The sequence below is a fragment of the Littorina saxatilis genome, linkage group LG1 (genome assembly GCF_037325665.1).
Source record: "Littorina saxatilis isolate snail1 linkage group LG1, US_GU_Lsax_2.0, whole genome shotgun sequence".
Taxonomy (NCBI): Eukaryota; Metazoa; Mollusca; class Gastropoda; order Littorinimorpha; family Littorinidae; genus Littorina; species Littorina saxatilis.
The window spans coordinates 78474502-78499801 of record NC_090245.1 but is presented as its reverse complement, the minus strand read 5'-3'; the positions used below and the strand labels follow the sequence as shown (position 1 = coordinate 78499801).

The 25300-nt window shown below is 47.3% G+C and overlaps 1 protein-coding gene across 1 annotated transcript; it reads left to right on the top strand.

Moving 5' to 3' along the window:
• Window positions 1-65: 65 nt before the first annotated feature.
• On the top strand, window positions 66-24989 carry LOC138980401 (polyamine-modulated factor 1-like). The gene is made up of 5 exons (XM_070353271.1): window positions 66-222; window positions 1868-1973; window positions 3896-4002; window positions 23400-23598; window positions 24115-24989. Exons 1-5 carry the CDS (start codon window positions 116-118, stop codon window positions 24172-24174), a joined length of 579 nt encoding a protein of 192 aa, XP_070209372.1. The 5' UTR covers window positions 66-115; the 3' UTR covers window positions 24175-24989.
• The last annotated feature ends 311 nt before the right edge of the window (window positions 24990-25300 follow it).

Genomic DNA, 25300 nt, shown 5'->3' with positions numbered 1-25300 from the left:
TTTTAATCCTAGTTTGCATTCGAGAAACAGGTTATTAATTCCTGTTTGGAATCTTGTGTGAGTTTGTAAACTGTTCGTTTCATTTTCGGTTTTTGCAAAAGGCGGGCAATTCAAGATGCAGTCAAAAGATTCCAGCACCCCCATATCAGATGAAAGTGTTCACATGCAGTTGCTCCAGAGGGCACTGAAGAAAACAACTGGAAAATGCGTTTCGTCATTCAAGTGCGTTTATGAAATGAGAAACCTACACATTTGTATCGGATAACTTAACTTATATTGTTGATCTTGGCCTGCAAGTGCAAGTCACTTTGAACTTGTAGTTGTACTGTATAGTTGCACTACTCTCAAGTTGTAGTGTGTAGTTAACTAGTTGTACCATAGAAAACATTTTCTTTCAAGAAAAAACATTTTAAGGCTTAGCAGCCTAACATCTAGAGAATGAAAGAGTGGAGAGTTATGTTGAACTTTAGTAAACTCAGGGACGTTTTTCTATCTAAGAATCCAAAAACAAATAATACATAATAATATTAGGCTAGTATATACTGCCAATCAGTTCCAAAATTCAGAATAAAAAAGCAAGAAAGGTATCTTATTGTTAATTATTCAATTTATTGTTGTTGGAACGTTTCATTTATGACAAAACAAAATGTCACATTCACTGATCTTTGACCCAGCGGGCCTTTTATTTTAAGGGGACAGACTGAGACAAACACTTACAAATAGGCTACAGTACAGAAAATAAACTTATCTGACAAATTGCCCAGAAGCTTGCTAATTTGTGAGATAAGTTTAGTTTTTGTATAAGTGATTTACAATGGAAACAAAGAATGCACAGCTATGTGCTGCCAAGGTAATTAATACTAATCGTAACACACACAAAATCAAATGTTTTCAATTTCAACAAGTCGCGTAAAGCGAAAATACAATATTTAGTCAAGTAGCTGTCGAACTCACAGAATGAAACTGAACGCAATGCAACGCAGCAAGACCGTATACTCGTGGTCCACCGCTCACGGCATAGGCAGTGAAATTGACAAGAAGAGCGGGGTAGTGGTTATGCTATGCTGCATAGCACGCTTTTCTGTACCTCTCTTCGTTTTAACTTTCTGAGCGTGTTTTTAATCCAAACATATCATATCTATATATTTTTGGAATCAGGAACCGACAAGGAATAAGATGAAAGTGTTTTTAAATTGATTTCGAAAAAAAAATTTTGATAATAATTTTTATATATTTAATTTTCAGAGCTTGTTTTTAATCCGAATATAACATATTTATATGTTTTTGGAATCAGCAAATGATGGAGAATAAGATAAACGTAAATTTGGATCGTTTTATAAATTTTTATTTTTTTTTACAATTTTCAGATTTTTAATGACCAAAGTCATTAATTAATTTTTAAGCCACCAAGCTGAAATGCAATACCGAACCCTGGGCTTCGTCGAAGAGTACTTGACCAAAATTTCAACCAATTTGGTTGAAAAATGAGGGCGTGACAGTGCCGCCTCAACTTTCACGAAAAGCCGGATATGACGTCATCAAAGACATTTATCAAAAAAATGAAAAAAATGTTCGGGGATTTCATACCCAGGAACTCTCATGTCAAATTTCATAAAGATCGGTCCAGTAGTTTAGTCTGAATCGCTCTACACACACACACACACAGACACACACACACACAGACACACGCACATACACCACGACCCTCGTTTCGATTCCCCCTCGATGTTAAAATATTTAGTCAAAACTTGACTAAATATAATAAGGGAAAAAAAGAAGAAAAAAAACCGCCCTTCCTTGGATTTACATGGTCATAAATTTGTATAACTGCATAAGCACTTATATTCATGAATTATCACTTTTTCAGATTTTCATTATTCAGACGTCAGTTGGAGCCAATCTACAAGAAGGCTCCCAAGACTCTTGAGAAACTGCATGAAGGGGCTGTCTCAGAACTTGCTTCAAACATTGAGGTAATTGAGTGCACTGTGATTTTGCTGGTCAGTCTCACTCTTAGCCAGTAAAATGCTACTGTGGATAGACACAATCTGTTAATATTATTCTGTTGGTTGTGATTGCTTGTCCATCCAGTTTGATAACATTAAACAGTGTCAACTCCTTTACTCGCTGATAATTTTGGATGATTTGTTTGAGTGAGAAAGAGTCTATATCCCCAGATATACCCCTGTGGAAGTGAGGTCACATTTGGTGAAAGAAGAGTGAAAATATTCATACATTTATTCAATGTGAAGACAATTAAGCCCCCACAGGGCTAAATCAGGAGATTGCCAAGAAAGATATGTGTTTTATTGTGCTGAATCATCTGTACATTGTTACATGACAATGACACTGACAAGGATTTGGAAGTTCCACTGGCCCAACGGGCGAGTTACTTTTTAAATTCTCTAGCCTACAGAAATGTCATGGGTGAAACTTTTCCGCCTCAGGGCGGAAATCCGCCAAATGAAATTGGTCAAATAAGGAATTCCTTATTTTTAAAATCTTTAAACAAAAAAATGAAAAAAAGAATAAATAAATTTCTGGCGATCCGATCCGTATTTCCCCAAACACAGTGACTGGACATCGCTTAGTCTTTGTTTCACTAAGCGCGCGAATTATCGGGCTACAGCTTGGCATTTATTACCATTGTTTAATGTGCAAATTTGTGTGTTTGAGATACCAGGAGAGGCCTACTTTTACCCTTAAAAGCCTGATTTTTCGTTTTCTTCCGGGGGGCTTTGCCCCTGCACCCCACCAGGGCCTGGGCGGCCCCTGGACCCCGGCCTCATTTTCCTTATTTTCAATTCTGATCAGTTTCACCCATGAAATGTTTATTTGCCCAACATACTTGTATTTGAATATTTCCCCCTTAGAACGGTTCCATAGTCTTTGTGTAAACACTGTCATCTCCAAGGATGAGACAATCAGTCAAACCAATTGAATAAGCACGCAAGTAAGAGATGTTTTTGGCAACAGAATTTGTTTTGCCGTAAATTTGAAATGAAAAACTGCCTACATGTGGATGTAATTCCACATCCCTGCATGATAATCCCAGCGAAGTTGGAGGTATCCCACAAATCATAGCTGCCAACCCTCACGGATTTTCCGGTAATCTCCCAAATTTTACAACTTCTCCCTGCTCATATTCAAGACTAAACAGTCCCCCTGGACCCTGGATTTTGACTTGAGAATGTTGGCAGCTATGCACAAACGCATACTGAGATCGACTCGAGAAATTTTCTTCCCGATAATACATGATAAAGAAGCATCCTTTGTTGCCAAACTGTGGCTACAGTTGGGAACAGAAGTTCACCAAACTTTGGGAACATACTAACTTAAACACAGTGGTGGTTCTCTACGGATTCGATATTTGATAAAACACCACCCAAAGCCGCATTAAGCGGGTGTAAATTCCGAGTCTACAACATGATGCTCGCACAAGTTGACGACGTCAAGATGTTTTGACGTCAATGCATCGTGACGTCATCCCCTTTTGGGCCATTCCCTCGAGCGTGTGGCGTGTGTATTAGGTGTATGTTTGTGTGCACATGTGTTATTGTGTGTGTGTGTGTGCATGTGCGTTAGAAAGAGAGAAGAGAAAGAGTGTGCATATGCACGCATGTGTGTGTGTGGGCGGGTGCATGTGTGTTAGAGAGAAAGAGAGAGCCGGTTTGTCCTTCGCTAGGGGTATGCAGTGCCTTGGCATTGCACTTCTACTTAATTAATATTTGTTTCTTTGTGAAGCTCATTTAATAAGCAGTTAAACTTAATGAGTTATCAATTTTGGTCAAAGGCCAAGCAAATAATATTATTTCAGAAGCAGAGGTGTCATGAATATTTGAAAAGTCATGTCCGGCATACATGTATACATATATTCTGTCCATGTGTGTTGCAGGAAGAATTATCTGTCATGTTTGAAGAGGAGAACATTGAAGAGTTCATGGCCAAATTGGATGAGATGAAAGCTCAGGCTGATGAGATTACAGAAGACATCACAGCTTGGTTAGTAACAAAAGACAAATTCCAGAAATAACTCTGTTAGGTTTTATGGGATATGAAAGAGTTGTTGCCCCTTGTTTTTTTGTGGCTTTTGCATGGAAACACTGAGGCAAGTTACACGTGACATTGTAGGATAACAACTCTTGGGAGTCTTCCACAACACATTAAAGACTTGACAGAGTTATTTCCGAATGTCGTCTAATTATGTGTGCTGTATCTTGTCACTGTATACATGTACTTGTTTCAAACTTGGTGACTTTACAACAGAAACCATGAACAGGGATGTCGATAGGATATTTTCCTTCAACAAATGTCATGCAATTGTCCTTGGCATCACCTTACTCCATTGTCAAAACATATCCGCGGATCTGTTAAGATGACAGCAAAATTTGGCGTGATATGAAAGACGTTTTTAGGTTTTACCGACGCCAAACAGCATCCCTGCAAGAAGAATTTGTTATGGATTGTCCTTAATGCTTGTTTAAATTTCATATTCTTACTCCGAATCACATTAGCATTGAGTCACATGAGATGCTTAGCACTGAAAAACGCTTACCTATCTAAGGGAAGCAACCCCATCACCAAAACGAAAGCGAAAGTAGCTTAGGTAATGAGCAGTCACACTGGGAGTTACCTCCCATATTGGTGTGCACACGTCACTTCCCATAACTCCACGTGTCTACCTACCCTCATACGATCTTTTCACCTCTGAGGGAAAGGTCACTGAAATTTTTTCGCTCCTATGGTCTGCTCTTGTGTTGTTGTGACACCTGCCGGCCATGTTACCTGTCTGTCTGCTCGTCACTACTGCTGTTTGGTGAGCTCGTTCCTGTTTTTGTGTTCTCTTTCTCGCTTTTGTTGCTGAACTTTCGTCCGTGTTCGGACTTGTTTGTCAGTGACTTGTTGCTTTGTCGCCATTGTTAGTGTGTTCAGTTAGCTTGCTAACTTCCATTATAATGGTATTTAGCCGTGCGGGCCTCCTTTGGGTTCGGCAAGCATGGTTATTTTGGGTGTTTCTCTAGAGAATTATTTTGTTTACTGACTTGGCAGGCCGTTGCGGCTTGCGTGTTTCAGTAATTTTAGCCGTATGTTTTTTCGCCATTTGCATCTTGTTAGCTTTGCTGACTTTAATGTTTTTGGTAGGTCGCCTTTGCTTGTTTACTCGGGTAGTTTACAAGCTTGGTTAGTTGTTGTTCTTTGAACTTTTTTAATTACTGAAGTTTTCTGTCCATTGGACTTACGTGCTTACAGTAATTTGTGCGAAGTTTTTCGTATTTTCTTAGCGTCTGATAGTTCGTCCGTCGTTTCGGTTATCAGTAGCTATGTTTGGTTTTAGCTTTTTGGCTAGGCTGACGTTTAAGGCTAGTTTAGCTTTCGTCCGCCGTCGCCTTTTTTAGCTTGGGGTTGTGGTTTAGGCTGCAATCCCCTCTTTGTCCGTGCATGTTTCTGCTTCTAGCACTTGTGCTTTGCGCAGTCGTTCACGTCCGTTGTTTCTGTGCTCCCTTCTTGTTGGAGGGGGTTTTTTGGTGTCCTCTCTCGTGTTATCTTTGCCCCAGAGTTCGGCATTGAGGAGAGAGGAGATGCAGCGTTCCACGGCGGTCGGCAGTGTCTTGCTCCCTTCCGTGGTGGTTGTCCGGTTCCTGGCTTCCTTGTTGGATGCTTCCATTTCCGGGAAGCAGGTTCCTGCCTTGTCGGTGGCCGCTTCTGTGGTGGCATTACCGGTAAGTTGAACTGGTCCTACAGTCCTCGTGAGACGTCTGGACACTCCCTTAGGGGAGACAGTTCTTTGGGGCAGGGTCACTCCTTGCATTCTCCTGTTGTTGCCAATACCGACATTTCCCCAGAGGGCACGGACTGCGGCATAACAGTAGCGGCAGCCGTTTACGGCTACTGCGTTTCCGGTTTTCAACCGGAAACATAACTCCCGTTCTGATACTTCCGCCACCCACGATGGTCACGGACTATACAGAACGGTAGCGGCAGCCGTTTACGGCTACTGCGTTTCCGGTTTTCAACCGGAAACATAACCCCCGTTCTGATACTTCCGTCACCCACGATGGTCACGTACTATACAGAACGGTAGCGGCAGCCGTTTACGGCTACTGCGTTTCCGGTTTTCAACCGGAAGCATAACCCCCGTTCTGATACGTCTGTCACCCACCGTGGGCACGGACTAAACAGAACGGTAGCGGCAGCCGTTTACGGCTACTGCGTTTCCGGTTTTCAACCGGAAGCATAACCGCTGTTCTGATACTTCTGTCTTACCCACCGTGGTCACGGACTATACAGAACAGTAACGGCAGCCGTTTACGGCTACTGCGTTTCCGGTTTTCAACCGGAAGCATAACCGCTGTTCTGATACTTCTGTCACCCTCCGTGGTCACGGACTATACAGAACGGTAGCGGCAGCCGTTTACGGCTACTGCGTTTCCGGTTTTCAACCGGAAGCATAACCGCTGTTCTGATACTTCTGTCTTACCCACCGTGGTCACGGACTATACAGAACAGTAACGGCAGCCGTTTATGGCTCCTGCGTTTCCGGTTCTCAACCGGAAGCATAACCCCTGTTCTGATACTTTCGTCTTACCCACCGTGGTCACGGTCTATACAGAACAGTAGCGGCAGCCGTTTACGGCCACTGCGTTTCCGGTTTTATCGGAAGCATAGGTCCTCTCTCATGCGTTCGCTCGGACAACGGTGACGGGATGGACTGGATGTGGCTGCCGTTTACGGCCGCTGCATTTCCGGTTTTGGTCGGAAGTATAGGTCCTCCCTCATGCGTTCTCTCTGCACCGATGATGGGATGGACTGCAGACTGGCCTCCGGGCTTGATGGCTTCTGGCCTCAGTCTATGCAGCCTTCATTTCCGCTTTTGCGGTTGCGACGGCTGCGTTTTTTCCGGTCCTCACCGGATTAGGGGGTCCTACGGCACGCGTACGCTAAGGCGACGGGGAAGTGCTGTACGGTACCGCCGACTGGCCTCCGGTCTTTTATGGCTTCGGCCTCAGTCTATTCAGTCCTCGTTTCCGCATTCTGTGGTTTCAGGGGCTGCTTTTCTGGCTTTGGCTGGATACGCGGTCGGCATTGTCGCACTCTGTGCTTCAGCCGGGGCAGTTTTTGCTTCACCCCGAGGGTGTTGTGACTTCCGCTTTTCCAGACACGGTGGTTGGATGGCCTCTCCTCTTACCCTTTTCCTCTGAGTCAAGGGATGAGCAGGTGTTTTCCAGAGACACGGGCTCCGGTCTCCGGTTATTGCGTGTTTCCTTCCGCCTCTGGGCCCTCCGTGGTATAGGCCTTCGGGCTTTCTTCACTTGGCTTTCTTTACTCTCACTCCAGTCAGAGTATAAGTCAAAGTGATACTCCGGTACGCGAGTTTCCGGTTTCCGGGTTACTCGTGCATCGTTTTTTTTTTATGCCACTGGTCTTTGTCGCCTGCTTGTCCACCCCGACTGTGGGTCTGAGGCTAGCGAACAGACTTGTTTTCCGGAAGGACGTCAGCTGTTTTGGCACACTCTTTGGGTGCCTGTACGGCGATGACAACTTCCGTTTGGTTGGGAAGAGGGAGTTTTTCCTACTTCGGTTTGGAGATTCCTCTTCTGTGGCATACCATTTTTTACAGGTTCTTGGGCTATTTCATCCCATACCTGAAGTGGTACTCCTGCCGTTTCTGTTCCTTTTTCCTGTCCCTCAAGACAAGTTACGGAACAGTTTTAGCCTTAGCTTGTTTTGGCTACTTGGGCTTCGTCTGACACTCGTCCTCTGCTTCTCCGCGGTCGCCTTGTCTGGGGACCCGGATTTGGCTCCCTCTACTGGTTTCCAGTTATGAGAGACTCGGTTGTGGCTGTTTCAAGACGCATCCTTCTCTCTTAGGAGGAGATGGGACGTCCGTGTTAGATCTGGCATCTTTAGGAGACCTTCATCATATTTTTCGGTCCAGGACGGATTATATTGATTTGTTTACACTTGGTGTAGATCAATACGATGATGTCGTCTTCATTCTTTGTTCAACCTTTCCTAGGGTGAACGAAGATCAGGTGCTTTTATCCTCTTTTCACCTCGCTCACGCGTTTGGGTGTCGACGGGATTTGATTTCGCTCTTTAGCGATGTTCACACAGCGAGTTAAGTCCACCGGCTTGAGCATCTTCTGGGATCTCTTCCGGTGGGTTTCGGGCTGACCTTCGGGTATGCTGGCTTCTGGCGGTCAGGGTGACAGTCGTTTCAGCCACAATTTGCTGTTCCGGTCACATTTCCGGTTAGCCGGAGAGTTGTTCTCTTACTGACGTCATGGTTACGTCGGCGCTTTAGGAACAATGACTGATTTATGCGGCCGGTGTTGGTCTTTCGCTGGGTCAGGCTCTGCCTTTCTCGAGCAAGGACTGGTTCTGATGTTTCGTCCAAACTTAAGTTTCACTTAAGTCGTCCTCGGAGGTGACATACAGATTTTCTGAGGGGGCATTGTCTTCGGCAATATCAGTTCGAACGATCATCCTTTGTGGCTGACCTTCTCTCTCAGTTTTTTGATTAGTCCTCTCCTCTCGGCAGAGGGCTAACTAATATTCCGAAACCTTTGAGTCATTCCTTTGCCGGTGTTCAGCGGGTATTTTGGAATGGCGTCTGGGTTACGGGCTCTGTGGCTCTTAGCCCTGTGCGTTGTTCGGCAGCGTTTAGCTGCTTGACTTCGCTTTTTCGGGTGCCTATGTCTGTGGACCCGACGCTTTCTTCATCCTCATTCTAAAATGAGGAGAGTTAGAGCGACTGCCGTTGGGTTGGGTTTCCTTTTACAGTCACCTTTCTACCACAGGCAACAATGGCTAAAGGGTTTTGCCTTTTGTCTGGCCTTCCGTCTCTCAAAGACGGACAGACATTTTCTGGTTGGTTCGTCCAAGTTTCAGCTTTCTCTCGATTTGGCTACGAACGTATCTTCCAGCTTTTCCGGAGAATTTTTTCTCAGGAATTTCCTCGACTGCTTGGCGCCACGGTTTTTTGATGCTTATCAGTCTCGCTTTCAGTCTGGGGTTTGGATTCTCTTTCGATTTTCCTACAAGCAGACTGAATTGCGTACTCTTTTGTTCTTGGAACTTATGTACGCTGACGCTCTTTGTGAGTTTTCGTCATCGAGTTGGACTCGGGTACCTGGTACTCGGACGTCTCTCTCTTTCCTTTACGTGGTGATTGGTCGCCCTTCTTTTTGAGCTGCCTCTCTTTGTCCACGCTTCTTGTTGGGTTGAACTTTCCTTCCTAGAAGAAGAAAGGGGGGGGGGGGGGGGGGTGGCAGATTGTCTTTCCCCCTCCGCTACTTAGCTCGGGTTCATTTAATCCAGAGCTTTGGTCTCTCTCTGTGCCTTTTCCCTTTTTTGTCCGTGGGATTGATCGAAGGTTTGGGCACAGCTTACTAGCCCTCTGAGGTTTTCCTTTGGCTAGTTTTGATTAGAGACTCCTTGGCTGTCAATCAGGTTTGTTTCTCCGATCCCTTCCTGATTTGTTGGCAGCGTGCCAGTTCCTGGCTAAGGATTAGTGTGAGTTAGAATTTTCTTTCCACCGAGCCCTCCCTGCCTTGTTGGCATGGGGCTACTTCCTGGCAAGGTTTTTAGAGTGAGTTAGATTTTTCTTTCCCACCGCCTTCTTGATGATTATCTGCTAATGTGATTCGGAGTAAGAATATGAAATTTAATGAAAAATTTCTAAAGTAAATTTTGATTTAATTAATATACTTACCCGAATCACATATTGGATTCCCTCCCGCCTGCCCCGCGTATGGTTTTGATGTTTGTGTAAAAGCCGTATGAGGGTAGGTAGACACGTGGAGTTATGGGAAGTGACGTGTGCACACCAATATGGGAGGTAACTCCCAGTGTGACTGCTCATTACCTAAGCTACTTTCGCTTTCGTTTTGGTGATGGGGTTGCTTCCCTTAGATAGGTAAGCGTTTTTCAGTGCTAAGCATCTCATGTGACTCAATGCTAATGTGATTCGGGTAAGTATATTAATTAAATCAAAATTTACTTTAGAAATTTTTCATTATTCCATAACTTTACTTTTCTTGGAAGCGAATGAGACCAGCTCTGTTGTTATGGAGGTGGAACTTCTTCATACATTTATTCCGTCACACAGTCCGTAAGAATCCCAACCATGTCTAAAAAATCTTTTAACAGATGCAAGGAGAAATTTACAATTAAATTACATATCTTATCCCAATTCACATATAGCAATTTACTTCAGTTTAGTGCTAGAACGCTGAACTACGCTCCAAGGATTTGGAAGTTCTACCACGAGCGCCACTTCCGGTAACATCGGAGTTAGCGACGCTCAGAGAAGATGGCTACAATAAGGACAGATCTGTTCCTTATACAGAGTCAGCCCTTGTAGCATTGGAAGAAACAGGGAGATACAACTTAGAGTTAGCGTCTCTTTCAGAAACACTTCTCAGGTCTCTCTCCCGTTCTATCGCTACGTACCCAGAACCGTTTGAGTTTTGACAGGACGCGAGCGAAAAGGACGTAACGACGCTGTTCGCTACTTTGGCCAAAGTTTCAGCCGAACAAATGCGTCTTTCTGCGCATCTTTATGCACATGCAGTGCACACGCTCCAGGTCGGCGTTTCTCTCGGGTTCCAGGATCCAAGACAAAGCCACGCTTGAGGCTCTCAAGTTATCCCCTTTCACGGAGGGTGCCTTGTTAGGACAGCCGTCGCTCGACGCGCTCCACAAGCAAACCCGGGACGATCGGGATTTAGCTATAGCCATGAGTGCAACACGGCTTTCCCAAGCCTCGAGCAAGAGCTACGGACCGCCTAAACCTTCCGCCTCTTCGGCGAATAGGGGCAGGTCAGCACAAGCCAGCTCTTCTTCACGAGGACGGGGAAGAGGCGCGCCTTACCCTAAGAAGAAGCCGTCTTTCGGCAATTCAAGGGGGTCGGGACGCAAGCCACACCCCCAATGATGCGTCCCCGAACCACTAGCCCATGCAACCACCACGCCTTTGGTGGCAGGCGGCCTGTCACGGGCCCTTACACATTGGTTACTAAGGGTAACCAGTCAGTGGATAGTGGGTATAGTGCGTTCGGGGTTCAGGCTACTCTGGAAGGAGGGGAAGGCTCCCTTAACCAGAGCGCCACCGCTGTTCAAGTTTCCCGTCAAAACGGAAGCAAAGACAGCGATACAAGCAGAAATCTTGTCTCTGATACAGAAGGAGGCGATAGACGAAGTAACGGATCACAACTCCCCAGGTTTCCATGGGAGAATTTTCGTGGTGCCGAAGGCTTCAGGGGGCTGGCGCCCAGTTTTAGACTTGTCCCCTCTGAACAGATATCTGAGACAAATCAAGTTCACAATGGAGACACCCGCGTCAGTCAGAGACGCACTCAGACCAGGAGACTGGGTGACGTCAATCTAGGACTCTACGTCAGACTAGCTTCAGACGTACAAGCCTCTTTGTTTAAGGATAAACGGCTTCACAGTTGCACATCAGCGACTATTGCCGGACAACATGAAGCACTCTCAAACCTGCCAAATGTTCACATTAAGTGTTACGAACAGAACTAAGGACACCATCATGTGGCGACCCTTATGTTCGGCACTAAAGCTTTTTCGCATTTAGGGATCTTTTTCCCAGACGCAAAAGATAGTGAACGCGTTTGTTTGGCAACAACAGTTAGAAACACACACCTTCTGGTTCAGTGATTCAACTTCAGCTTTACACCCCTCAGGGGCCTTTTCTAGCGCGAGTTAACAAACTACACTCTTACTGTAGTCTTCCCAGCAGTGGCCCCTGGATTTTGCACAACTTGACTTTGCGCCAGGAGTCCTCTCCTACATCGCAAAATAGTACTCTTTTCCTCTAGATTAAGCCAACGAAGGCTGAATCACGAAACTCCAGTTTCAGGGAGTCAGCTTCGGATACATACTCAGATCCCTCTGCATGGTTTCTAGCGACATTATAGTCTGAGTTACATAGGCAGAAGAAGGTATATATATAGCTTACCTTTACCCTCGGGGATATCGAACTTCAGGTTACCAGCACTTGAAGTACCAGTTAATTGTTTGTTTGTTCGTTCATGGGCTGAAACTTCCACGGCTTTTACGTGTATGACCGTTTTTACCCCGCCATTTAGGCAGCCATACGCCGCTTTCGGAGGAAGCATGCTGGGTATTTTCGTGTTTCTATAACCCACCGAACTCTGACATGGATTACAGGATCTTTTTCGTGCGCACTTGGTCTTGTGCTTGCGTGTACACACGGGGGTGTTCGGACACCGAGGAGAGTCTGCACACAAAGTTGACTCTGAGAAATAAATCTCTCGCCGAACGTGGGGACGAACTCACGCTGACAGCCGCCAACTGGATACAAATCCAGCGCGCTACCGACTGAGCTACATTCCCGCCCACGTACCAGTTAATGGAACCTTGGCTATACAGCGGCCTCCTCTAACAGAGTGAACTTCTATTCCAAAGCCAGTTCTCTTCCCTTGAAGATATTTTTCAAGGTTTCAGAACTAGCTCCACGTAATGCCTCTAGCCATACAGTCATCGGGATAATAAAGCTCGTAAGACACTCACTCACACCTCCCTTGGGACGGGAATTGATAGTGGTCTGAGACTGGGAGCGGATCAGGTTACCGATACCCAGACGTGTCTTCCCCAATTGCGGGCTGGATTAACACAGAACTAACAGGCAATCAGGTTTTCAATACTCCCGACTTTTCACCCCTGCTTTTGCAACAGGGAAAGTATACCCGCTTCTTGCAGCCATGGCATAGACTTTCTCGTTTTACAGCCAAGGCAACAACACGGTCTTGTCCGACCACCGAGGTTAACCAGCATCGGGCCCGGTTACTACCGGGATGGGTGACCGTTTGGAACACGGGCCTGGCGGGCAATCTCTTTAACATTGAAGCTGCGGCCTTCCGGCTTCAGCTATTGTACTGTCTTTTACTCAAACACAACATCAGCAGTACTTCGCTCCCTAGAGGGTTACACTGCCGGTTTCATAGGAGTTTGCCTCCCCTTCTTTCAAGCCACCGCTTAGTGACTTGGGTACATAGTTCTCACTGATACCACTCCCGTAGCCATTGAGGACAACGGTTGTTTTCTCTGGAGCTTGATTTACTCTCTGAATGAACTTCATCCTTTTCTTTGAAAAGATCAGTGACATTCTGTCTCACTCTCGTAAACGGGGCCTTCCTCTTCACTCATAAGTCTTATGAGACAAGGTGGAAAGGAAAGGGGGGGGGGGGCATGTTCGTAACTTGGACAGTTCTCCCTTGGGCTCCTTCCAGACTGTGCGAGATAGAACATGGACCTACTCATAGGCCTTACCTGAATTAGGCAATGTTTCTTAATAATAATAATAATAATAATAAATAACTTTTCTATAGCGCGAGTCCCATCAATTGGCTCCAGGCGCTTTACAAATTCATTATAGAATAAACTAGCACAAATCAACAAGCATACAAAACATACATTTAACTGAGACATAACACCAAGAACCCAAGCACTAAGCAAAAACTTTGCGTACAATGTTTAAAAGTACACACACACGCACACGCACACACACACACACACACACACACACACACACACACACACACACATGCGCGCACGCACAAAGATACCATTGACAAATAGACCATAAAGCACATACAGGGTAGAGAGTTTCATAACAGAATAGAGTTGTGGAGAGTCAACTCAGGCTAAGCAAAGGCTTTACGAAACAGGTATGTTTTGAGTTGTGTTTTGAAGGAGGAAAGGCTGCTGGAGTCACGGATAGAACTTGGAAGCGAGTTCCAGACGGTCGGAATCTGGTACCTAAAGGTTCTTTCACCAAAGGTCTTGGTCCTGGTTTTGGGGATGCGAAGGAGTTTTTCAGAGGAGGATCTGAGAGAACGGGATGGCTCGTAGATACTGAGGGAATGGGACAAATAGGGGGGAAGTGTTTTCTCAAAACAGCGGTACCCTAACAGAGCCAGCTTGTACTCGATTCTATACTTCATAGGAAGCCAGTGAAGGGTGGTAAGTAGGGGAGTGACATGGTCTTTCTTAGACTTCTGCAGAATGAGCCTTGCAGCACTGTTCTGGACTCTCTGTAAGCGATCAAGTTCTTCAGTGGGGAGGCCGGCAAGCAATGAGTTGCAGTAGTCAAGTCGACTCAGGATCAGAGAGGAGACAAGTTGAACAGTGGCTTGGAGTGTCAGGAATGATCTGACAGAGGAAATCTTGCGCAACTCAAAAAAGGCACATTTACAAACAAAACTAATGTGTTTTTGCAATGTTAGAGCAGAGTCCAGGTACACGCCTAGGTCCTTAACAGCGGTTTGGGAGACAATCTGAGTGTCGCCTATTGTCAGGGAAGTACAGTCAATCTGATTTAAAGCATGCCTTGAGCCTGACAGCATCACCTCAGTTTTTGAGTCATTCAGCTTGAGTTTATTGTCTATCATCCAGTCTTTAACTGACTCAATGCAGCGCTCAGTGTTTTTAACCACTTTGGAAAATCACTGGGGGGAGCAGAATCCTCTATTTGGGTGTCGTCGGCATACTTGTGGTGTTCGCAGCCATGCCTCGAGATGACGTCAGATAGGTCCTGTGTGTATAGTGTAAACAGAACCGGGCCTAGAACAGAGCCCTGAGGTACTCCGTGCTTCAGGGGAACAGGGGATGATTCTTTTTGACCTATTTGTACTCTTTGAAAGCGTTCAGAGAGATATGACACGAACCACTGGAAGGCTTCCTAATCTTATCAGCGTGTTTTACTTAGCTCGCAGTAAAAGATAACAGGTCTCCCTCAACAGAGAGACCATAGGCTAGATAGCGTTCATACCAAAGGGTCACAGCAGGATAAGTCTGAGTCTTTTGGTACTGGAGATTCTATGCTCCACAGATTTCGAACCGCTACAGTCCGCTCGCCTTCATAAACCCGACGCGTGAAACGCTCTCCACTTTGCTTCTAGCTACGGCACACAGAGGTAGCGAGATTCACGCACTCTCCGGCTTACTGGGTGACGTAGTATTCAGACGCTCTATCTCACTCCGTTTCCGGCCAGACTTCTTTGCCAAGAATCAGAAGTCAGGACAACCATCTCCGATGGTCTAAGTTATTCCTCTTTATTGGATTCGCGCCACAGGCGTAAGTCATAAGTCTTATGAATCTGACCAGTTAGATCACTATGCTCCTTCCTGTCTCATACAAGGAGTTAAAATCACAAAGAAAAGCTACTCTTATCGTCTTTGAAGACAAAGAGAGATAAGGACATATCTAAGTTGGTGCTAATGTAACTGAGTGCCAAAACACCACAATCACCTTTGGAGGCGAAGTCCAATCAAACAGGATTGTGAATTTTAGAGCTTATTTCTAAGCCCTATAAAAACTGTTATGCATTCGCAAAGGAATCCATGAACATACAGAGAGACAAAAGCCGCCAGACCCCATCACAAACAGAACTCTACAATCCACAGGTGTTGCCTACTTCAAAGGCGAACAACTCTGCAGAGTCTGCTGTGAAGGGCGACGGTAGTCTCCCTGTCACACTCGCCCCCGTTTGAATGAACTTTGTCCCCAAAGTTCCGAACCATGGACCCGCCAAGCTTAGGTCCCTCCCAGGTTCGTGGAATGGGAACAGCACAAAAAATGATTCAGTGTCCATAACGCCATTCCTGAACATATCATGTCGAGTCCCATCCCTGTCGACGACGCCAAATGTAACCGAGTGCCGAAACACCACAATCACCTTTGGAATCCATGAACATACAGAGAGCAAAAACCGCCAGACCCCATCACAAACAGAACTCTATAATCCACAGGTGTTGCCTACTTCAAAGGTGAACAACTCTGCAGAGTCTGCTGTGAAGGGCGACGGTAGTCTCCCTGTCACACTAAAATCAGGAAGCAATCTGCTATATGTGAATTGGGATAAGATATATGTAATTAAATCGAAAACTTTAATAATAAATTTTCATTTGATTACCGTATTTGACGGATTACAAGCCGCGACTTTTTAAAAAAAAAAATCGCATTGCGGCTTATAAAAAGATGCGGCTAAAACATTACCTAAACTTGAATAGCATTCACCTAATGGAAGTCGCCGCGGATTTTCATTTCGCTCGATTAGCGATTACCGGTACTTTATTAGCTCTCTACTCAAGACTCGGCGCTTTTCTCTTTCTTTCGCGAATCTTCGTTTGTCAACAAGTCGTCGTGACAAGATAGCGTACAGAGAAACACCGGACGTATCAGGATCTCACGCGCTCGAGATTTCGTTTTTTTGTGTCTCGCAATAGTTGGAGGAGCGAGAGCCGCCATGTTGTGTTTTCGTCTGCTCGAAATGTGCGCAAAAGTCGTAAATCATCCCAAAAAAGCTTATTCCGGGCGGGACTACATGTGTGTGTTGGTTACAAGTTGTGTGTGTGATATTTTTCTTCAAACTTTTTCACTTTTCTTCTTTGTTTCACTTGTTTATTCTCGGAGCCGATTTCGCCAAATACCGTACTTTCGTTTGCCTGGTTGTTTTGATTGATTGACACGATCTGATTATATTTTTTTCGACGGCTGCTAATATAGTGACGCGGCCTATACGTGGCTCGTCCCAATTTTTTGGTTAAAAGTCGGGGGTGCGGCTTATAAAACGGTGCGTCTTGTAATCCGTCAAATACGGTAATATACTTTCCCAATTCACATGGTAAAATCCCTCCCGCCTACCCTGCTTTAGATCCCCTAAAAATAAGAGGGCGCTTCAAGCGAATGAATAAAAGATGGCGGCGAGAGCATGCGTGCGCAGTGCATGTTGGGAGGTAGCCTTGACCTGGCGTCATGTGACCGTCAAGGCCGTTCTATTTTTAGGGTTACTTCCCCCCTTACCAGGGTGGAGCGTAGTTCAGCGTTCTAGCATTAAACTGAATTAAATTGCTATATGTGACCCTCCACCACGGAATGAGTCGCATGTCACCTTTGCATGATTTTCATCTTTTTACATTTTTCTAAAGAGTTTTTTATGCTCTATCCAGTGGTGAAACCCGTTTTAGAAAAGAGCAAAAACTGTTTGAGTTATAAGCCTGTGACTAAGGTGACCCTCACACTGTTACCAGACACTCTCCGGACTTACATTAAAGCCTAGCGCAGAACCGCGCGAGGTGACATGCGACTCATTTCGTGGTGGAGGGTCACATATGTGAATTGGGTAAGTATATTAATTAAATGAAAATTTATTATTAAAATTTTCGATTCAATCACATATTCTTACCTCAACTCACATAAATGGCATTAACTTCAGTTCATTGCTAAGATATTGAAGTAGTACTCGACCCTGGTAAGGGGGGAAGTAACTCCCAAAGAAAAACAATCCGTAGTCAAGGACGGGAGTCACCTCCCCTACCGGTAACCCGCACATGCGCGGTCCTACTACCGGCCGTCATTCCACCCACTTCAACACTACTGCACAGACGTGTTGTTGTACTCCGGCATCTTTTTTGCCTTGGCCTTTTGTGGAAGGCCATTTGACCCTGGTCTTTGCGTTGCTATCTTTAGGTAAGATCGTTTCACTTCTCTTCGCTACGCGTTGCGTTTGTTTGAGTATTTTCGCTGTTGTAATTTATCTCCACGTGCGCGTGTTCGATATTGCAAATGGCGGACAAAAACTCTAAAAGCAAGGGCAAACTTGTTTCTCTGCTCTCTTCACCGGGGAAAGAGAAGGATAAGGACAGGTCCAAGTCTAAATCAAAGACGCGTGCCTCTGTAACTTCGTCACAGGCTACGTCTTTAATTCTGGTTACTGACCCGGTGACTAAGAAGACAGAACGGGTTTCGCTTGACTCTACGTCACCGTCACCGGTTTTCCCTACGCAGGAACGCTCTACTTCTCCTCTCTCGCGCTCGCAGACGCCACGGTCTAGCGAGTCCGTGTCTCGGGAAGAAATTTTGGCAATGTTTGCTACTTTGAAGCATGACCTAGTTGCCTTACATTCTGCGGAAAGGCCTGTCGCTCCCCTCCCGCCTGGCGTGGGGGGGGTGGCTTCTCTTTCTAGGCTGCGGCCGTCAGCGACGATCACGTCGGCTGATCTCGGGCCGGATTTTTCTGGTTCGGTTGCGGATTCCCCTGCCTTTTCAGGGGGGTTCGCGGCCTTAGCGCCGCCCGGTTCCAGCGCTTCGGCGTTGGGCGGCGTTTGTGGGAGTCCCCATCTTTTTGGGGGCTCACACTTGCCTGCGGGCCCGGGTTACGCTCTTGCGTCGCCGGGTTCGCAGACGGCTCCTCCCCGGCAGTACACCGTCCATCACGTGGTGGGTGCGCTAGGGAGCGGCGAAGCGCGCCAGCCTGCCCCCCTGGGATCAGTTTCGGCTGTCCCGGCCTCTGGGGGGCAGGCAGCAGAGTCTTGCCTGTCCAGTTCTGGCCTGCAAGATTCTGTCGGCGGTCATCGTCCTGTAGCTCTTGGTCCGGCTGCCGCCGTTCCTTTTTCGAGTTCGCAGGGGGTAGGCTCCTCTGGTTGCCCCTCGCGGCTTCCGGTCGGGCCTGCCCGCGGGTTGTCGTCCTCGACTTCCGGTTGTGCTGTGGCAGGCACTTCCGGTGGAGGACAGCGGACTAGTGGTTCCGGTGGCAGTGTCCCTGCTATCCCGTCCCTGGTTACGCATCGACATCCGGCCCCGACTTCCGGTTCCGCCGCGGCGGTTCCGGTTGTCGGCGGTGCTGTTGGTGAACAGTTTGCGGCGCTTCCGTCTATTGTTCAACCGACTTTAGCCACTTCCTCTTCCGTCGATGGGTGGGTTTCCGGTTTGCCGGACCCTCCTTTTGATGGGGATCAGGAAGGTTTTGGAGAGGAACAGGAAGGGGATGAGGATTGTTCGGAATCTGTTACCCCCTTACGGATTCCCAATAAACTGGGCCCTACTCTGGAGTTGGCTGCGGAGATAACCTCACGGTACTTCCCTGAGGGTGTCTCCGCCGATTCTACTGTGGTCGCACCCCCTCCTTCTGCTTTGGCAGATTTTGCGGGCGCGGGGGACACGAAGGTGAAGTTCCGTTTCATTGAATCTCCTTCCGTCCCGTTTGTGATGGCTCAGGTGTTGGCAGACGCTAACACACCCTACCCTCTCTTGGCTGCTCATGGGGAAGCCCCTCCTTCTGCCCAGCCTTGGTTAGCCTCGGCTCAGGCAGGCGGCGGCCTTCCAGCCAATTCAAGAAGATCGCGGCTGCCTAGCAGGCCACATTCTCTTCTCTCCTCGTTTTCGCTGCCCACAGCTCCACTTCCGGTGACTCCGGAACTGGCTCGCTTACGGCAGGACGGTTATAGCCGAGATAGGACTGCCGTGTGTACGGAACAGAGTCTACTCGGGCTGGAGGAGAGCGGGCGTTCTTCCCTCGAACTGACCTCCTTAGCGGAAACGCTCATCCGGTCTCTCACGAGAGCCATAGCTTCGTCCATCGAGCCTTTTAGGTTCCGCGACGATGCCATTGAGGCTGATGCTGCCATGCTCTTGGCGGCTCTCGCGAAGGTCACTGACAGTCAGATGACCCTTGCTGCTCGGCTCTACTCTCAGGTTGTGTTTTGGAGGCGCGAGGCTTTTCTTAACGGCTCACGCCTGACGGATAAGGCCACCATAGACTCTTTGAGAGTCTCTCCCTTCTCAGAGGGTGCGTTGCTGGGATCACGCTCTTTGGATGCCCTCCGGCAGCAAACGGAGGAGGCTCGTGACCATCATGTGGTGCAACTGACGGAACTTGCTCTTAAGCAGCACAGTAACAAACCACGGAGTTCTGCACCAGCTACAGGCAAGGCCTCGGGGCAGAAGCCGTCTCAGGCAGGTAGGGGTGGTTCACGTTCCCGCCCTTACCAGCGTAAACCTTCCTTTGGGAAGCGGGGGTCTGGGCGCAAGCCCAACCCCCAATGAGACCCCCCCGATCCAGTCACCCCCCCAGCCTCTACCCTTTTGGTAGCAGGCGGCCTCTCCCGGGCCCTTCCAGCTTGGCTGTCTCGGACAAGCAGCCTATGGATCATGGGGGTGATTCGATCGGGGTTCCACCTTCCTTGGCAGGAAGGCAAGGCCCCTTTGTCCAGAGCGCCGGCCAACTTCCAGTTTCCGGCCAGCCTTGACGCTCGGGAGGCAATTCAGGCAGAAATCCTTCTCTTGCTGCAGAAGCAGGCTATAGAGGAGGTTCTCGACCACTCCTCCTTGGGTTTTTACGGAAGAATCTTCGTTGTCCCCAAGGCTTCCGGGGGGTGGCGGCCAGTCTTAGACCTCTCTCCACTGAACCGCTTTTTGCGCAAAATTCGGTTCACCATGGAAACGCCGGCGACCGTCAGGGAGGCGCTTCGCCCGGGCGACTGGGTGACGTCCGTCGACCTGACGGACGCCTACTTCCACATCCTCATGCACGAGGCGGACCGGAAGTGGTTGCGTTTTCTGTGGGGGGACCGAATCTTCCAGTTTCGGGCCCTACCCTTCGGGCTGTCACTTGCTCCCTGGGCGTTCACCATGGTGGTGCGCCAGCTTTGTGCCCTTGTTCGGCAGCACGGGGTTCGGCTCAGGGCATACTTGGACGACTGGCTGATCCTTCATCAGCGGGAAGCGCTCTGCCTTCAGCATACCCAGTTTGTCCTTGCTCAGGCTCAGGATCTCGGCTTCCGAGTCAACCACACCAAGTCCGAGCTGACTCCGTCGCAGACCTTTACTTACCTTGGCATGGTTTTCGATTCACGGGAGTGGACAGTCCGTCCCACTCAACGCCGGGTGGACAAACTGCAAGCTCTCCTGTCTTCCCTTTTAGGGCTTCAGTCAGCTCCAGCCCGGACGCTTGCGTCTGTACAGGGCCAGATGGAGTCCATGTCGTCCCTTATTCCGCTAGGCAGATCCCACAAGCGCCCGTTTCAGGCGGCGCTCAGTTCAGTCTGGAATCCGACTTCACAAGGCTGGGACGTTTTAGTTCCGCTCGGGGTCTGGTTTCAGCAGACCACGCTTCAGTGGATGAACACCCCTTGGCTTCTGCAGGGAGTGCCCATAGCGCTTCCTCCTCCCTCCACGCATCTCTTTTCGGACGCGTCTCAGAAGGGTTGGGGGGCTCACGTAGACACACACACGACGTCCGGTCGGTGGTCACAAGAGCAGCGGCTTTGGCACATCAATCGCCTCGAGCTCGAGGCGGTTTTTCTGGGGCTTCAGCATTTTCTCTCCGCCCTCCAGGGCACCCATGTGTTGATTCATACCGACAACACGACAGTCGCTGCCTACCTCAACAAACAGGGCGGTTCCCGATCTCAACTGTTGTCCAGCCGAGCATGCGAGATCCTTTCTTGGTGCGCTCGCCATCAGATTCTGGTCTCGGCTCGCTACCTGCCCGGCTGCCTGAACGTCCTGGCCGACGCCCTCAGCCGGTCCTCTCAGATCCTCCACACAGAGTGGACCATCGCACATCAGGCGCTCCTCCGCCTTTGGGCGCAGGTAGAGCGACCGATGGTCGACCTCTTCGCCACGAGATTTTCGCGTCGCCTTCCGATCTTTGTTTCCCCGTTTCCGGACCCGGAAGCGTGGAAGATCGACGCGATGACGATAAGCTGGACAGGGCTAGTGGCTTACGCCTTCCCTCCCACTCCACTCATCGGAAGGGTCCTGCGAAAAGCCGACTTAGAGCGGCCTCGTCTTCTTCTCGTGGCACCGCGCTGGCCCAGTCAGCATTGGTTCCCGGACCTCCTGCGGCTCGCCAGCGGCCCGCCAATTCCGCTCAGCCTTCGGCGAGGGGAGCTTCTACAGCCCAGGACGGGCATTCTTCACGATCGCCCCGAGTTCCTGGATCTTCACGCCTGGCGACTGTTCGGCGATCACTGAAGCGCTCAGGCGCCTCAGATCTTACTTTGGACTTAGTCCAGAAGGCTCACAGGCGTTCCACCTCCTCTGTTTATTCGTCGCACTGGCTGGCTTGGACTCGATGGTGTGCGGTCAACTCTGTTGTCCCGGTTGCCCCGCGATCAATGCAGGTCGCAAACCACTTGGCATGGCTCTCCGCTCAGGGACGCGCCGCGTCCACTTTGCGCGTTCGCCGCTCAGCCATCTCAGTTACTCTTAAGCAACTTGGTCGCTCCATCTCCCTCGGGGGAGTCATCGCGAGTGTGCTAAAGGGCGCGGCCCTCAGTTCTGCAACGGAGAGAACTTCTGTTCCGGCTTGGGACGTTCTGCTAGTACTCGAATTTCTCCGTTCTAGTGCTTTTGAACCTTTACAAGACGCTAGTCTTTCTGACCTTACGCGCAAAACTCTCATGCTCATACTGCTCGCTTCCGCGCGGAGGGGCAGCGAGATCCACGGCCTCTCAGGTCTAGACCGTGATATCACTTTCGAAAGAGACGGCTCGGTTTCACTGCGTTTCCGTCCCGATTTTCTCGCCAAAAATCAAAAACCTGACCAACTTTCACCGATCATTTCCATTCGGCCTCTCCGGGACATTTTAGCCCCCGGCGATCCGGATCTTTCTAACTGTCCGGTACGCGCGCTTAAGGCTTACTTGTTGCGTACCGCTCCGATTCGAGCATCAGCTCAGAAGTTGTTGTTTATTTCGATTAATACAGCCCGAAATAAAGACATTGCAAAAACCACGCTTACCAGATGGTCTTCCACACTTATAAGGCATGCCTATCAGTGGTGGCAGACACAAGGGGGGGGGGCAGTCAGTCCTTCCTCTTCGATCACCTCGGACGCACGAGGCTCGAGCGTGGGCAACTTCCTTAGCTGTCCTCAAGTCTGGAAGGATGTCAGACGTCCTCAAAGCTGCATACTGGACGTCTCAAGATGTCTTCCTCAGCTACTACCTCCGGGACATTGCCAGCACTCACCCGGACGGTACCAGCTGCCTCCCAGCCATGGTTGCCGCAGGCCAGATACTTTCAAGAGTTTAATGTGAGTATCCCACCGCCTTTATGTGCAATCTGCCATTTATGTGAGTTGAGGTAAGAATATGTGATTGAATCGAAAATTTCAAAACTAAATTTTCATTTAATTAATATACTTACTCAACTCACATCGTTTATACCCTCCCATCCATCCCCGCTAACATTATATGTGTTACAGGTGTGTGTTTCCGTGGGGGAATGACGGCCGGTAGTAGGACCGCGCATGTGCGGGTTACCGGTAGGGGAGGTGACTCCCGTCCTTGACTACGGATTGTTTTTCTTTGGGAGTTACTTCCCCCCTTACCAGGGTCGAGTACTACTTCAATATCTTAGCAATGAACTGAAGTTAATGCCATTTATGTGAATTGGGTAAGTATATTAATTAAATGAAAATTTATTATTAAAATTTTCGATTTTGCTAGCACCTTACGGAGCAGTTTTTTCAAAATGGATAATGAGAAACAAATACAGTACCGAAATGAAACATGTTTCGCGCTAACTTATAAGTTATACCATATGTTTACTTGTTATTTATTTTTAGGCGGCCTAGTGGAGACCCAGCTGAAGACATCAGTGCTCACACTCAGCCAATTTACCGCCAGCATCTGCAGCAGCTGCAGAAAGTCTTTGATCAGCTGCAGTCCCAGAACACTCTGCTGCAACGCAACTTGAACAAACAACATGCCAAACTGACGCAGTCACGCTCAGCCATGATTGAGCACCTGGACACTTGGAGAAAGGTGTGCATGTTTTGAATACTAATGTGTGTGTGCAGTGTGTCTCTGTCTGATTGTCAGTCATAAGACCTGCCGCATTATTCTTTGGGGTAAAGATATACATATATAAATATTAATGACATGTGTTGGTGTGTGTCTATCTGTCTGTTTGTTTGCTTGTTTGTCATAAGACCACTCGATTCTTCTTCCCTCAGATATATATGTCTGTGGGAAAGGAAAGATGTGAGCACTTCTTACCTTTTGTTTTGAAGGTGTTTCTTTTTACAAGAATTTATACTTTTAGCACCTAGTCACTCGTGTCTGAATGAGTTTTGTGGAAAGGTACATGTATGCTAGTACTGCTAGTGTATTACATGCTCACATTTTATACTATTAATTATTTCATTGTCCCTTTGCTAGGGTATACATATGAAGATAAAGATCTGTTCTGTTATTCTTTTCTTTAAAACTTGAGCTGAATTGGCAAACAATTTTGGAGTTCAAAACAAAACAAACAACATTGTGTGTTTCTTGTTGCAGGCCAACTGTCTGACAGCAGAGGATCGCCAAGAGGTGGAAGAGTTTGTGAAGAACTTGTAGCAGGTTCACAAAATCATCTTTCATGTGTAATCGTATTGTTGGTATAAATAGAACAATCCTTTAAGAAATTGGTGAGGAAATCAAATTTCTTAGAAGAAATGTGATTGATTGGTATACTTGTCAACTTTTTTGTGTGCACAGCTCTGGTAAGTGTGTAGCTCTTATGTTATTGTATAGAACTAAAATTGTGTGTGTGTGTGTGTGTGTGTGTGTGTGTATGTGTGTGTGTGTGTGTGTGTGTGTGTGTGTGTGTGTGTGTGTGATATAGATAGAGATAAGGAGGAAAGGAGTATTTACTGCAATTCAAATGCTTTAGTGAGACTGAGTTTCTAATGGACTGCAATTTTGAAATTGTGAAAACAGACTTTTTAGAAAGAAAACAATCCACACACACACACACACACAAAGAAATTGACCAAAAGAATAAAAACAAAACAGTAACTATTCCATATTTTTGTCATTTGTTCATGTTGAATTTATTATTGCATATTATTATTCAGGATGACCCAAAAAACAAGAGTACCCAAACAAAACGTCATAAATTGAACAAAAATAAAGCAATCTTCATAAAATTTATTTGCACACACAAGTAGCCTCTGCATGATTTGCACAGAAAATTTTAGCGTTCTAGCTTGTCTTTCAGGAAAGTTATGCTCATTCTACAGAACATGCTCCAAATGGCCTCCCCCGGATTTAAATCCCCCAGATTTCTATCTTTGGGGGTTCCTGAAAGACAACGTCTACAGGAACAACCCACAGACAATCACAGAACTCAAGAGAGCCATCACAACAACTATTCGCGGAATCTCGCAACAGGAGTGTGTGCTGATAACTTTGCCCGGCGAGTTCAAGTTTGCCTGCAGTGGCGCGGAGGCAATTTGGAGCATAACTTTCCTGAAAGACAAGCTAGAACACTAAAATTTTCTGTGCAAATCATGCAGAGGCTACTTGTGTGTGTAAATAAATTTTATGAAGATTGCTTTATTTTTGTTCAATTTATGACGTTTTGTTTGGGTACTCTTTTTTTGGGTCACCCTGTATATTACAATGTAAAGCACAATCACAAAGGCATAACTTGCTGGACACAAGCAAGACAAAATACAGTATCAAAATGCAGTCACCAAAG

What these genes read in the sequence shown, in the direction of transcription:
- LOC138980401 (XM_070353271.1), top strand. Translation starts at nt 116, where the DNA reads ATGCAGTCAAAAGATTCCAGCACCCCCATATCAGATGAAAGTGTTCAC. An exon ending in ACAGAAGACATCACAGCTTG is followed by an intron (nt 4,003 to 23,399) that starts GTTAGTAACAAA and finishes ATTTATTTTTAG; the next exon opens with GCGGCCTAGTGGAGACCCAG. An exon ending in ACCTGGACACTTGGAGAAAG is followed by an intron (nt 23,599 to 24,114) that starts GTGTGCATGTTT and finishes TTCTTGTTGCAG; the next exon opens with GCCAACTGTCTGACAGCAGA.